A 16,364-nucleotide genomic window follows, 5' to 3' on the forward strand; every position below is an offset into this window, starting at 1 on the left:
TTTATGTTCAAAAAGGTCATAAGATGCATGCCCATGTGTACGGTAATCTAGTAATTTCAGACGTAGTTTCTTCTTTAAGACCACTACTTCAATTTTCAATCTCCCAAAGCAAAACGCTATTAGTATGTCATCAACAGTCAAAGAAACCCTTCTCACTTTGGCATTAATTTATAAAAAAAAAACGCTATTAGGTGTTTTGAGCCCCTTTCTCAATGAGGCATTCAGAGCCATATTCTCACTTTGGCTTCACAACCACTTCTTACTTAGAAGGTCATAGCGACTTTCTCAATTAGGCGTTTAGAAGCACATTCTCAATTAGGCATCCTGAGCCACTTTCTCATTTAGGCATTTAGAGCCACTTTCTCACTTAGGCATTCAGAGCCACTTGCTCATTTAGGCATTTGGAGGCACATTCTCAGTTAGGCGTTTAGGGGCACATTCTTAGTAAGGCGTTTAGAGGCACATTCTCAATTAGGTGTTTAGAGCCACTTTCTCACTTAGCTGTTTAGAGACACTTTCTCACGCACTTAGGCTTTCAAAGCCACTTGCATAGTTAGGCCTTCAAAGCCACTTTCTCACTTTTGCTTCACAACCACTTTCTCACTTAGGCGTTCACAACCCCTTTCTTAGTTAGGCGTCCAGAGCGACTTTCTCAGTTAAGGCGGTCAGAACCACTTTCTCAATTAGGTGTTTAAAGCCACTTTCTCAATTAGGCATTTAGAGCAACTTTCTCAATTAGGCATTCAAATGCACATTCTTGGTTAGGTGTTCAGAGGCACTTTCTCACATAGGCATTTATACCCATTTTCTCACTTAGATGTTTAGAGCCACTAGCTCAATTAGGCGTTCAAAGCCACTAGTCTAGTTAGGTGTTCAAAGCCATTTTCCTACTTTGGCCTTCATAACCACTTTCTTACATAGGCATTTAGAGCCACTTTCTTAGTTAGGCATTCAGACACTTTCTCACTTGAGCGCTCACAACCACTATCTCATTTAGTCGTTCACAGCCACTTGCTCAATTAGGCATTGAAAGCCAGTGACTTATTTTGGCCTTAAGAACCACTTTCTCATTTAGGCATTCATCACCACTTTCTTAGTTAGGCGTTCAGAGCCATTGTCTCAGTTAGGTGTTTAGGGGCACTTGCACACTTAGGCATTCTAAGCCACTTTCTCAATTAGGCATTTAGAGTCACCTTCTAACTTAGGCGTTCGAGGCCACTTTCTCACTTAGGCATTCAGAGCCACTTGCTCAATTAGGCGTTCAGAGCCACTTTCTCACCTAAGTGATCAAAAACACTTTCTCAATTAGGGGTTGAGAGCCATTTTCTCACTTTGGCCTTTATAGCAACTTTCTTAGTTAGATGTTTAGAGTGACTTTCTCAGTTACGCATTCAAGGCCACTTTCTCAACTAGGCATTCAGAGTCACTTTCTCACTTAGGAGTTAAGAGTCACTTGCTCGGTTAGGTATTCAGAGCCATTTTCTCACTTTGGCATTCACAACCACTTTCTCACTTAGGCGTTTAGAGTGACTTTCTTAGTTAAGCGTTCTGAGCCACTTTCTCAATTAGAAGTTTAGAACAACATTCTCACTTTGTCGTTCTTACCACTTTCTCTATTAGGCATTTAGTGCAACTTTTTCAGTTAGGAGTTTAGAGGCATATTCTCAGGTAGGCATTCATAGGCACATTCTCAGTAAGGCGTTCATAGCCACTTTCTTGCTTAGGTGTTTAGATCCACTTGTTGAGTTAGGTGTTCAAAGCAACCGTCTCACTTTGGCCTTCAGCACCACTTTCTCACTTAGGCGTTCAAAGCGACTTTCTCAATTAGGCATTCAGGGTCACTTTCTCATTGAGGCGTTCATAGCCACTTTCTCAATTAGGCATTTAGAGTAACTTTCTTAATTAGGTGTTCAAAGCCACTTTCTCAATTAGGCATTTAGAGCCACTTGTTTAGTTAAGCATTGAATTAATTTTTAAATCGTGAATTTAACCATTCCCATGTTTTTATTTTTATTTTTAAAAGTAACCTGTTATTATTATTATTATTATTTTACGTAAATGCCTTCTACCATTTCAAGTATTTAAAGTAACCTGTTTTAAAAGAAAGTTATTTTTACAAGAAAATAATAAGAGTACTTTTATCAAAAACCCTTTTAATCGAATAACCCTATAAATAACCGAGATATTGGTTCTTTTCCATTTATCATATATGCATATTAATTTGTCCAGCTAAAAATATTTCTTTGATCATCTCCTCTTTGCTTAACCCGCAAAGATCATGAGGTTTCTGGACATTGTTTTAGCTGTCACGGCACTTCGTTCTTGTTCTGAGCGTCCAGCCACACAGTGCTGGTAGGGTTCTTGATGGGGAGAAAGAAGAGTGGATCAAGATAGGACTTGTCCCTTTACAGTCTCTGAATTCAGGTACTGTGCCTCCTTCTGGAAGCAGTTCATGCAGCCGTATCCCGGAAAAGGGCGCTCCACCTTGCCATAACGGAATAAATTTGCAGGTCATGCTATGCCTCCCCCGGCGGTTGTCATGGCTAGTGGACAGTAAACATATATAGATGAATGAAGCTCGCTCCTCCATGGGAGCCATCAAAATCAGAAATTCTTACAATTCTCTAGCACCAAAATATACTTCTAATTAATTCTAGTGAGACCATAGAAGTGAACTGGTTTGCAGGTCCTGTATTTTTTCATTCTTGTGATAAAGTTTGTGTTTGTTAGAACAAGAAAGAAATAATCATTATCACTATTTACTTGTGGTACCCTTCTGAAGTTTTTTACGCTATCTACAAAGATAAATGAGAAAAAATGAATAAGATGGAAATTGATCCTCCTCTTGGTTTCCTGTTTTTGGTGTTTTTTTTTTTTTTCCCTCCTGTCATGGTTTTTAGGACCGAAATAAAGATCAATATTTTCAATACAAAGTATGATTGCATTATCAAGCACTGAACTCAGTTTACATGGCATCTTATCTAACCAGTTGAATTGGTTATTCTTTCTAAACCAAGTATATGAAATGAATTAAGGTTAGAGATAAAACATATATACTAATCATAAGGATTGGGATCTATCTTCCACATCTAACTCATCAGCTGATCCATGCACAAATATGATTACATCATTAAGAGCTGTGATCTTGGTCATAGCCATCCTTAGCAAGGGAAGCCATGGCAGCATCCTCTGCCAGCATGTACGCGGAAACGGCTGGAGGTGCAGTTGCAATGTCGTCAGCTATATTCTTTTCATTGAAGGTGCATCGCCCTGCCCTTTGTTCTGGGATGTGATTACAAGGACTGGGGCCGGATGGCAGCACTGGGCCTTTCTGCAGAGACTGAAGCACAAAACTGTCTCTTCTCGCCCATTGCCCTCCTCCTAGTAGCCGCATTGCTTCAAGTTCTCGGAAACTCCAAGCTGAGAGAAGCGTGAAATTGAAAAGCACCACCAAGAGGACTAATTTCCTAGAAGTGAAACCCATCTTCGAAAAGAAATGAATGGATCGTTTTATATGAATAGAGAGCGGGGAAGATGTGAAGAATAAGCATCTTTGGGGTGCTTCAAAAGTGTATATATATATATATATATATATATCATAAATGTAGACGCTGGGCCTTCATAACAAGCATGCACAAAATACACAATTTGGAAAGGGCCTCTGCTCTTGGATCTTGACAACGCATAAAAAAGCTGATGCATGTGAATAGAGTCATCAGTCATATTCAAACATTTGATTGTTGAGGAGGAAGTCACGTAAAGGCTGTATTTTGTTCACGACCAAACCAACAAACATTCAAGCCCCAATTCACTAAAAAAATCCGTTCCCACCATAAACCTATTCTTTGATCAAACTTAGTGCCCCACAAAGGAAGTAATCCACTAATCGTCAGTCAGAAAAGTGGTATACAAACCGTGAAACTTTTTAAATGCGACCAATTCTAACTTAATTTGGAAAATATTTGTTAGGAAATGATTTTGGTGGCCGTCATGCTGCTACTTTATTCGGTGGGGCAACATCATGCAAAAGTATGATGTTACAGGTTAATTAATAAGCTAAATTATTGAAGTCATGCTTTTAAATATTTCAATATCATCCATTGTATTTTGAAGAAGCAACAATTCACAGACATGAAGTGGGAAGTAGATATTTTTTATTTAATTGATTTTTATTTTTATTTTTACAAAGATCATAATTATCATTGTATTTAATAACAGTAAATTTTTTTACAAAGATATTAATTCCATATCTCCTAGTGTCTTAGCTTAAACCCCACCAAGATCATGAGGTCTCTCACCATTGTTTTAGCTGTCACTGCAGTTGTTTTTCTTCTGAGTGTCCAGCCACACCATGCTAGTAGGGTTCCTAATGGAGAGAAAAAAGAGTGGAAGAAGAAAAGAATTAATATTGTCTTGCAGTCTCTGCAGGCGGGTCCAGTTTCTCCTTCTGCCCCAAGTCCATGCACCCGAATTCCCGGCAAAGGCCCCCCTTGCATGATCAACAAGAACTTTGCAAGCCACGCCCTGCCTCCCCCTCGGCCAAGCCCGCCTGCCACCTCTCCGGTTGTCATGGCTACTAAGCACAAATGAAGCTTCACCATGGCCACCACCAGATTTCAGAAATTCTTACTAGTCATTTGCACCAAGTATAGCTGTCATATGTCATAAAATCATGGGAATAAACTGAGTTGCAGCTCATGTTTGCTTCTGTAATTTTTTCATCTTTCCGTAATGTTTGTGTATGTTTTGTACACATATATAATGAATAAAAAATAAATAACATGCATCAATTAATTGTGTGCAAGAATGTTGTGTATTATTTTCACTCTTGATGTCGTGTGACCTTGTGGATTCTGAATAATTCATGCTACAAAAAAAAAAAGATCAAGTTTAAATTATGAACACATTTTTCCTTGGTTGTGGTGATCATTGATCGTTTGAATATGTAAAACCCAATAGTGTATTTTATCAAACATCACAACATTTATTTTAAATACTTATAATTTGTCGTATAAACCTTTCAAAATTTGTGAACATGCAAGTCCATAGAGATACATACTTCGAATAATTTGGATGAACAACTTTAATAGATATAACAATTAAAACCTTATATTAAATAGTTTTCATATGTTTAATTTCTCTTTAAGGATGACGTTAAATACTTTCACTACTCTCTCTACCGGAGAGAGAGAGAGGGAGTATATTCAAGAATACCTTTTCTCTATTGTGCATATGTTATTGGGTTAGATTTAGAGAAAACAGGAAATAAATCCCTAAAAATAATTACACATGGATCTTTCATATGTGGATGCATGCATTTAATTAGAAACAAGAAATAATATATATATATATATATATATATATATTTAACCCAATTTGATTTCACAAGTGCAAAACTCCAAGCTCACATGCATGTCCTTCTAGTCTTGTGCTAGAAAATTAGAACTCTTGAAAGACAAAGGGAAAATAGGAAGACTATCTTCCAACAAATGAAAAAAAGTGTTGAAATTATGATGCACTTTCATCCTTTTATTGACATAATGATAAATCATGACATTTTTCAAAATTTTGTAACTTCAAAAATTTTATTGATGACTTTATACCTATTATAAGATCATAATTTATTTGTGAATTTACAATTTGATAACTTGATAATTCACTAGTGACTTTATAACTTCTATTTGTAACCTTGCAAGTTATTGTGACTTTACAACTTTTGTAACCTTACAATTCATTGTAACTTTGCAACTTTTGTAACATTACAATTCATTAGTGTCTTTACCTTTCTTTGTGGCATTGCATTAATTCATTGTATATTTACAACCTTTTCTAACTTTACAATTCATTAGAATATGTCGACTTCTAAAGTAAATGTCTATAATCAATAAACTCATTCATATGTTATGAACTCTTCATATTTCAATAAGTTAATAATCCGAGGTGAGGACATGTAGCATGGGACCTTCGTGGGATCTCTACATCTCTAGTATGTTTATTCCAAATGAACTTGTCAATTATAATCATATTTAAAACAAATTACAATTTCACCAAAAAAAAAAAAAAAAGAGAGATAGATTAGTAAGTTCCCCACTTACACATTAATTCATCCACTAACTAATATTCCTTACAAGTTTTGAAGTCGGATCAAGATACCTGTCATTCCCTAAACTTATAAGTGTGTCACCTCTTATAATTGGACTTTTTAGAGAAACCAATTTAGAAAATCTTAATATATGACATACTAAATAGATATATACACTAAAAAAAATTCTTTCTAAATTTTATAAGTGACACAATCTTAAATATTCTTTCCTACTATAGAAGCAATGGGTCCTTTATCAAATATCCACTAGTTTTTATATATTATTTATAAAACCCAACAGATCCGTATATAATCCATTATTAGACATCAACAGTTGATAATATCAAAGCTATACAAAATCAAGTACAAAACTTAGTAACATCCTTAAGTCTAAGGATTTTATGTAATATTAAACCAAATAAATAATAAGAGGTCCAAAAATTGTCTTGTAATGGTACAGTTTGGTGATTATCACATTATAATCACCCATGAAATTTATTAAGAGCCCCTCGACTTTAGTGAATAAGATCCATCACTCTATCATATATAGAAGTACAATTCATGACAGCTTTTAATAAGCATGTTATCCATTACAAGCTTATAAGTTGTAAACACATTTTAAGATTATAAAGAAATTAGAAATCATATCTCATTGTTTATAATCTCTATTGTCAAGATGATTTTTATACAATATAATTTAAGGATAAATATCATCAATTGTGACATATATAATTTGTAACCACGAAATGCATGAAAAATTTATTGTCTATTGGCTTTAAAGATACGCAATTGATTCATTCAACCCAATAGAGTTGTGGGTCATCTCGTTTTTTGATACAACTGTGAGGCCTAGACCAACCCAGATTTACAATAAATACAAGTCTCTTGGTTATCCGATTTTTGGGAATATCAAAATTTTATCTTAAAGGCATGATTTTTAAAAGCAGATTGTTCTAAGCATTGAATTAGGGCAAACTCACATGAACCGTTGATTGAATTGTCTAAACTGGTGGACCAGTAAGTTTTTTAGGAATCATACTGGTCTTTTTAGTTGAAAACCTATCTTTTTCCTTGGGTATGGGCCCACCTATGTCCACCTTTGTGGTTTGTTCCATCCCATCTTACATGGCTAACATGACTAGATCCCACTAGAAGGGGATGCAAATGACAACTACTAGACTAGTTCTCTTTTTTGTTTATTGTGTCCTCAAATTATTTTTGTTGGAAAGTATCCCAAATTCCTAATATAGATTCCTTTTTGTAAAGATTATTATATAGAATATTTTTAAAATTGACTTCTTATTATAATATTAGATTTCCTTATAGAATAAGAAAAGTTATTAAGAATATCTCTATATATATTATAGGTCATGAGAAGAAAAGGTTATGAAATGGAGATGGACTCGTAAAGACTATATGAGGTGGATAGAGATGTGAGGAACAATGAAAAGCATTCAGAGGAGCGAGGAGCCTATGGTTCAAGGTTTTATATAAGAAGTGGGGAAACATGAGATATTTCGTGAAACCAATAGTGTATCTGTTTACATTTTCTGTAATATTCTCTATAATGTAGTCTAATACTTTTCTCTCATCTATGAATTGGGTGTGGTTGGTCGAACCACATTAAAACCCTGTGTATCTTTGTGTTTTTGAACTAACATTGTTTGTATTAGAGCTTCCGCTGACACGACAAACTGGTATTAGCTAGAGCTCACAATGACGATTTCTAGAAGAGTAAAAGATAACAAAACACACAAGAGTATGACAAGGAATTTTAATTGAAGGTAAAGTCGATTGTTATTTCATCAAATGTGATACAAAAAGTGTCATGGAAAGACGGAAGATTGATTTAATGGAATTTGAGCCAAGACGGAGATTGTTAAAAAATGTTTCAAATTTTTAATTAGTATAGATTCCTTTTTGTATAGAACATTGTATAGAATATTTCCTAAATTGATTTTTTATTGTAATATTGGATTTCCTAATAGAATAAGGAAAAGAATATCTCTATAAATATTCTAGGTTATAAGGGGAAAAAGTTATAGATGGAGATGGGCCTGTAAAGATTATACATGATGGATAGGGATGAGAGAAAGAATGGGAGACACTCAATGGAGCGAGAGGGCTCGTAGTTCAAGGTGTAAATACATGCTCTCACTGTATAGGTTACAAAGGTTTTGTGGATGAGGTATTGAATACTCTGATATGATGGTCAAACCCACTTTTATAGTAAAGGTCATTGAGAATATGGAATGATACTTCATTTGGTAAGTATAGAAAAAGTATCACTAATCAGGTGGTGTCATGTATACATAAGTCTCATTATTTGTAACATAGTTTCATTTGTTTGTATCTTTATCCTTTGGTCTCATTTACTTGTACCATCATTCAATGGACTACCAAGAATTTTTGGATGAGGTACTAAACACTCTTATGATAGTCAAATAAACTTTTATAGTAAGGATCATCGACAATACAAAATGATACTTTTTTGTTAGATATCAAAAAGGCACCATGAATTAGGCATAGTCATATATACATATATAAGTCTCATTTTTTGTAATATAGTCTTATTTGTTTGCACCCTTATAGTTAAGTCTCATTTACTTGTTCCCTGATTTAGCAATTTAAATTTCATCATACATATTCAATGGTCCAAATGTGAACTTCGATAGGTATTAATGCAATACCTTAGCATTTTCTTTACAATAATTATCTTTTGCTCAGAAGATGATGAATTATACTTAATATTTTGCTTTGATGAGCTATCATTGATTTTAGTAGCTCTTGGGATCTCTTTGGTTTGTTGAATGCTCAACACTTGTTAGTTCGATTTATCAATTTTGGCCTTTTGAGACTTTGATGCATGTTTCATTAAGCATTTAGCGTGGCATGCACATTATCTTAATTAAAAAATATGTAGACAATATAATAGTTGAGAATAAAAAAGTTAAAAAAATTCTGAAAAAATAAGGAAAAATTTAATAATTATAATTAGATGAGTTCAACAAAATAATAAAAATAAAATAAAATCTATAACATTGGAAGTTATTTTCAATTAATTATAATAATTTTAAAAATTGAAAAACTCTTAAAATATTACCATGCCCACCTATTTTTATGGGCAATACCAATTTTTTATAATTGGGATAACAAGTGAATTATTAATTTTAAAAAAATCAATTTAACGTCCTTACTAGTTACTAATTATGGAGACATTTTTCCTTGATTGATAAGGAAATCTCTGAAAAATGTAGAGATTATTTTGTTTTTTTTTTCCTTCCATTTTTATAGCTTCGAGTTGTGGAGACCTAATTCCAACTTATCTTATGATTTGGTTATGTAAGGCCAATTATTTTCTAGTCAGAACCTAGTTATTATTGAAATGCATGTACACTACTAACTCATATATCTTAGAGTTGTAGCAGCCATATACTTGCGTATGATACTTTCAACCATGACCTTGAGGGTGAACAATAGGTGTATTTTAAGTATGGAGATGACTCAGCAAATTAATTTTATCATTCCCAATTCACACTTCCCAATCTTTGATTACTACTCAAAAAGTGTTATTTCATAGCTTGTAATAAACTCTTTTAAACACTTTTGAGTAGTAGCTATCACCTTTTAACCCAATTAACATATTAAGGACCCTTGCAATCAATTCTAATCAAATTGTGTTAAGTTTTGGTGTTTTGATAGCTTTTTGATCACCAAAGCAATCCGTGCATTAAGGAGAGTTCTTTGGAATCCATGGCAAAGCAATGGAAAGCTCAGAAACATGAAGAACCGAAGCTTTGAAGTCCTTTGCCATAAGCAGATCTGGAACGCAAGGAGTAAAAGATGTCCGGACAGGATGGCGGCGGAAGTCAATGATCCGGACAACATATCCGGATAGGATATGCTATCGTCCGGGTGTGATGTTCACGAGTGCCATGTGCTTCTCCCTGAGGGAGTCCAGATAGGAGAGCGCGCCACATGTCCTCTTGGGCAATCCGGATGGAGTTGATCCAGATAGCCTTGCGCGCTCCGTGTCATCCGGGAGAGGGGTCCCTACACCTTGCACACGCAGACGGTTCCCCTTGCGCAGCATAGCTCATTCCACCTGGGGAAGAATTCTATCCGACCGACTTTCCACCTTCTCCGGATATTTCATATCCGGAATTCTATGCGCCGACATTTCATATCCGGAATTTCGTGCGTCGACATTTTACATCCGGATATCTCACAGTCGGATGGGAGAGGAGGACGTTTCAACTTCTCCGGTCAGACATATCTGGATCCTCTGATAGCGCTTACCCGGAGAGTTTTTCTCTCAGTATACAGTGCTGCGGTGTTCTCCTGAAGCTTCCTGATATTTCCGACCGACATCTTGAGACATTTTGCTTTAGATATTTGTTGTCTAAATCCCCAAACTCTCCTTGTAATCCACCTATCATAGGATTCCTTAGTCTTTAAGTAAGAACAAAGGGGTGAATAACCTCATATATATAGTTTGTAATTTTCTTTACAGAAGATTATTATGTAATCAGTGGAAGGAAGAAATATATTTTACAGAGCACTTGCTCTATTTTTCCTTCATATAATTGTTTTCTCGTTAGTTTTCCTACTAGCTAAACAAGCTCTAAGGAAGTTTCCTCAGAGAATGAGTGGCTAGACTTTTAGTTCCTTGGAGTTAAGGTTGCCGGGAAAGGTTCCAAGTGCATGAATTAGTAGCTTTGTGGTTTCAATCATTAATGAAGAGAAAGTGTGATCCTTTAATGATTTCTATGTTTTTAGTTAACTTAAAACACTTTCAATTCACTTGAGCCAACACTTGGTAAGGCACGTGATCTCCGTCCATAGAGATGCACTTGTTTATCTTTTGCAAGCTTTTGGGAAGTGACTTGGAGGTAGGATTTTCTAGAATTGCCAACACTTGGTAAGCTTTTGGACTCCAAGGAGACATCCATTAGTTATCTCTTGCGAGCTTGAGAAGGGAAGTCCAAAGTTAAAGATCACCTTGAATGGCAAATGCTAGGTGAGAGGCACGAGCCATTGCAAGTTGCATCAGTGAGAGAGAATTAGAGCTGAAATCCATTTAAAGGTTACATCTGTACAACACCGGTTAGAGAATTGACTATATGTTAATTCTCTAATGCGAGGAAACGAACCAAATGATCGGAGCTCTGTTTTTACATAAGGAACCTCCCCTGTGAACCTAAACCTCCAAGGAATGTTTTTCTTCATAAGAAATTTCCATTACTTTCTTTTTAGTTAGCTTTAAACAAAACTTCATTCAAACAAAGTTTGTGTTTTATTTCTTAAGCTAACCTTGAAATGAAAAAGCACCAATTTACTTTGAATTGGTATCAGTTGTGAGTTGAAAACCCTTCCCAGTGAACGATCCTAGAGCCACTATGCTATATTAGCTAAGCTATCCTAATGCATGGTGATATAGGTTATAAATTTTATTGATTACTCTCTCAATCAAAGAGCACCAGCTGGACATGAATCAGCTGAGACACCAATTGGGAACGAATCAATCTTCGGCTACATACTTTCACATGGAAACTCTTTGAAACCACCTTTTTAGAACAATCTTAACTTCTTGATGCCTAATTAAGAACAATATTGGATTTTGCTCAACAAATATAGAATCAGAAAAAGAGATGAGTACAAAATTGAATGAACTCTTTTAATAGAAAATTTTTCACTGTCACCCAATGTTATGCTCTTAGTCATAAGATTTTCCACAACCTAAACACTCAATTTGAAAATTAATTACAGGCTCAAGGAGGATAGCAGGATAAACATAAGAAAAGCATTATATGCATTTTTTTAACATTTTCTCAAGAGATTTGAACAGAAGAAAACAAGATCATAAACAAGCTTTGTGGTGGTCTGGAAATGGTGGTATGTACATGCATATACATCCCCAGATGATGCCCCATTTTTAAATTAAGGACATTGTGTCTTAGGTCTTGATAATAGGAAGGTTGGTACATGTGAGTGGAATCATCTTCAAAAAGTTGATCAATTCTTAATTAGGAGTATATGTTACGAGAAAAAGCAGCTTAACATCTAGAACTCTCTGACCAAACCCCAAAATTTCAAGCCTCAATTCAAGTAAACACGTATCTATCAAAACTTTATTATTCGTTCAACGTAGGAAGAAATAATAGTATAAGCAAAAACGCACTAGTGTACAGACTATGATCCCCTGATGGGCCACTGCAGTACAGCAATCTCAAAACGCAAGCCTCCATTGAACAACTGCCGTCCCTTGGTGTGAATGTAAAATGAAATGAGAAATTAAACTTTGCCATTCAGGTAATTCAAGGGCAGTTTCTCCTTTATGACCATTCAATTTCCAGTCCCCTTGTGGCAAAACCTAATAGTCAAGAATCCAAACCCTTCAAACAAATCAAACAAAGAAAAATCCAAGTGATACTGCTGGAAATGCATGCATATAAATTACAAATAACACGATGTCCTCTACATATGCATATCATCGATTCACATATCGTATTGATTTCATCTCCTAGCCTGTTTGCCTCACCACCAAGATTATCATGAGGTTTCTCAACATTGTTTTTACTGTCGTGGCACTTGCTTTTCTCTGAGTGTCCAACCACACAATGCTGCTAGGTTTCTTGAAGGACTGTGCGTGTTCTCCCTTCTCCCAAAAAAACCACCAGCCGGTCTTTTCTCTCTCTTTTTTTTTTTAAAAAAAAAAAAAAAAAAACTGGATGGTATTCTTATGGCTGACGGTGCATATCTCTCAAAAATCTGCTGCTTGTGCTTTAGAGGAAGATATGGTGGTGGAAGCTCTTAAAATGCATGGACTCTGGCCCCTCCATGGTGAATGCGTGCTGTAGAGTTTTAGTGGCAGCCTCTCCTCCTTATTCCTCCCCTTTTTAATTGCGTCCTCTAGATTTTTAAGTGGCAGATCCTCTTTCCAATGGTGGTTCGATCTTCCCCAAGTCGGCTGGGAGTTCTTCTTGGCTCCCACCTTATCCAAAAACACCAGCCCTATTTTCATTGGCCTTTGGCAACTGTCCCATGCGAGGACTCCTTTGTCCAAATTCTATGTTTTCTCCACCAGAAAAATCTTTTTAAATTTTAAAAACCAATCCGTGCATATCACCCAAGGAGTCCCACCTTGTTCAAAAACTTCTTCACCCCTATTTTAACTTTCCGGTGATCTTCAATAATGTCCAAAAGAGTTTCCTTCCTTCTCAATGTCTTACAAGAATCAACTCTTCTTATTTGTTGATTTCCCTAAAAAATATATCAAATTATTAAATCAAATAAATGAATAAAAAATTTAGAGAATGATAAAATAATAATAGTTATAGCAAGATAATAAATAAATAAATAACTAAATAAATAAAAGTGATTGATAATAATAAAAATAAATAAATAAATAAAATAAATGAATAAATAAAAGTGATTGATAATAATAATATAAATAAATAAATATATAAATAAGTAAATAAGAAACATGAGTCATGCAAGCCATGCAACCATGCGAGTCATACAAGTCACGCTAAGAATGTCTAATGGGCCAAGTGTGCCTAGGTGACCTAAGTGATCTAGGTGTGCCTAAGGCAGTGCCTCATTGGCCAAGTATACCTAGGTGGACCTAAAGTGGTGCCTAATGGGCCAAGCATACCTAAATGGGCCTAAGTGAATCTAGGCGGCGCCTAATGGGTCGAGTGCGCTAAGTGAACCTAAGTGCTAGACAAGCCTAAGGTGTCTAAATGGGTTTAAGTGAACCCAAATGGGCCTAATGTGGTGCCTAATGGGCCGAGTGTGCTAAGTGGGTCTAAGTGACCTAGGTGGGCCCAATGAGTGTTAACCTAAAGTGCACCTAAGTGAAGCCTAATCTAAACTCAAAGGGCAGCTAAGGTCATAACGAGGAGTTGGATAAACCCCCTCAACCAAAGTTCAAAGGTGGCTTAGAAAAGATAAGTTACATGAGTAGTAATGAGTCATCAGGGAATAGCTATAAAATACCAAACAAAAACCTAATAGGACATGTGCTAGGAAGGCAAAATGGAAGGTCTATACTTAAATTTCAATTGCCCACTTCAGTGAATTTCTTGAAATGGTTATGCCATTTATAAATTCCTTTATAAAAATATCTATGAAATTAAAATCTTGTTAGGATCGTAGAGTTATCTCATAAAAAAACCAATTGGCTATACTTATTTCGAGGCTTATAGTGGTGTGTAACCATCTCTAGCATTAAACACTCATCCCAAGGTCATTTTTTTCATGGAGCAACATTGTTGCATACCTAATAACCCCTCCTCCAACATGAGGCTTTTGCAACTCCAACCTTAAAACATAGCTCCAATACCACTTGTTATAATAAAAAACTTAACCATCTCATCTTAAAACCAATTAACCATCAGTGAGATTAAGTTAATTCTCTTTATGTGGCTTGATGTCATCCATTCATATTCATCCTACTACTTATCGTAGATCTCCGATCTTACATACTCATCCCAAAATTAGAAGCATTATTGCATACCTAATAAATATGTTGTTTCCTTTTTCGTCATTTTTGTTTCTCATGGTGTTAGGACATTTTTATGTCTTGACAATTTTATTCATTTTCGTTATGGATTAGAAATCTTTTTAGATAATAACTTACCCTCTATTAAAGATTCAAGGCTATTGTGTGTTCAATCGGGTAGTCACAAATAAGTTTGAAAGATTTGTTAAAGGCAAATTAATTTTTTTGGAAGTTTTAAAATTGAATTAAAATGTCTTCTTTAATTATTGGCAACTTTGAGATTTTATTTTTAATTAATTTTTAGAAAGTCAGCGTTTTTTTTTTAAATTTTTTTGGAAAATTATTTTTAATAATTTTTGGAAAGTTGATATTTTATTTTTAATTAATTTTTAGAAAGTTGATAATTTAATTTTAAAAAAAATTAAATTCTTTTGTTAATTAATTTTTGGAAAGTTGACATTTTACTTTTTAAGAAAATTTTGTTTCTAACTCTCTAGGGTCATAGGCATATACCTTACCTAAATATGTTTTTGGGTTGGACACTTTCAAAATCAACCAACTTGCCATGTTATTCCCAATTTCTCAAGCAAGAATTTACAAGATTGAATTCTAGGTTTTGTTAGAAGGATTTTTATCCCCTTAAAAGTTGAGAGGAATCCACTGAAGTATTGGAGGTACTATATCGCATATGTGGATCGAAGTATAGGTGTTAAATAGTTAGTCTTTAGAGTAAAACGATCACATAAATTTGTGTACTTAATTTAATCTCAAATAGTGAATTTGTAAATTAGAGGTCTTAAGCCCCATGGTTTTTTATCACCATAATTAATTTGAGAGTTTTCCACATAAAAAATTACTATGTATCTTGATATTTGATTACTTTGAGTATAGATCATGTATCTTGATATTCATCATTGGTACATAAATAAACAATTTATTATTTTGAACTTTACTGATAATTTAACGTGCATGTTAGTAGACCTAGTTTTATAAGCTATGAATTTCACCCTCGGTTAAGGTATATACAAGGTCCAAAGTATTGGCTGAGACAAGTACAACTTAGCCAAGTCGTATCCACCTTGGGCAAGCCCCCTATGAAATCGATATTTGAGTTTGACTTGAAGATGGTGTGAATCGATTCAAAATGAGAAGCAACCTAGAACTTGAGTTGAGGAGAATCAATCACAAATGGTTTTAATTTCATTCACCTATTTGTAGAGAAAGAAAAAAAAAGGTTTGACTGAGAAGAAGATGATGGGGAGGATGGTTTTATCCTCATTCATCTAATTGGAAAAAAAATGGGTTTGAACGAGAAGAAGAGGATGTGGAGGATGGTTTTATTCCCATTCATCCTATTGCAAAGAAAGAAACAAAAAAAAAAAGGTTTGAAAGAGAAGAAGAGGACAGTGAGGATGAAGAAATGGGTCTTGGGTAATAATCTAATAGATTTATCCACGGGTGATAGGGTATTTATAAAATGGGAAATGAATATAGTGGTATTTATATCATGGGTAATGAATATAATGACATAAATAGAATTGTAAATATAAATTATAAAGTATAAATTATAAAAATTTAATTTAATTATATTTTAAATAAATTACTAACTTTTTTTTTAATACAATTAAATAAGATGTATAAATTAAATTTTATTAGATAACATATTACTAAAAAAAAATTATTACTTGTATCAATATTAACAATTGAAAATTTTTGTAATTAAATAAATTTAATATAAAGATATTAAATGAAAGACTTTTAGTATTAAAAAATAAT

The 16,364-nt window shown here is 34.4% G+C and overlaps 1 protein-coding gene across 1 annotated transcript; it reads right to left on the reverse strand.

The window, feature by feature from the left end:
- Positions 1 to 2,964: 2,964 nt before the first annotated feature.
- Positions 2,965 to 3,543, reverse strand: LOC117931541. Its single transcript, XM_034852508.1, has one exon. The coding sequence runs from the start codon at positions 3,482 to 3,484 to the stop codon at positions 3,131 to 3,133; it is 354 nt and encodes a 117-aa protein (XP_034708399.1). The 5' UTR covers positions 3,485 to 3,543; the 3' UTR covers positions 2,965 to 3,130.
- Positions 3,544 to 16,364: the final 12,821 nt, after the last annotated feature.

The sequence above is a fragment of the Vitis riparia genome, chromosome 15 (genome assembly GCF_004353265.1).
Source record: "Vitis riparia cultivar Riparia Gloire de Montpellier isolate 1030 chromosome 15, EGFV_Vit.rip_1.0, whole genome shotgun sequence".
NCBI classification, from domain to species: Eukaryota; Viridiplantae; Streptophyta; class Magnoliopsida; order Vitales; family Vitaceae; genus Vitis; species Vitis riparia.

What these genes read in the sequence shown, in the direction of transcription:
- LOC117931541 (XM_034852508.1), bottom strand. Translation starts at nt 3,484, where the DNA reads ATGGGTTTCACTTCTAGGAAATTAGTCCTCTTGGTGGTGCTTTTCAAT.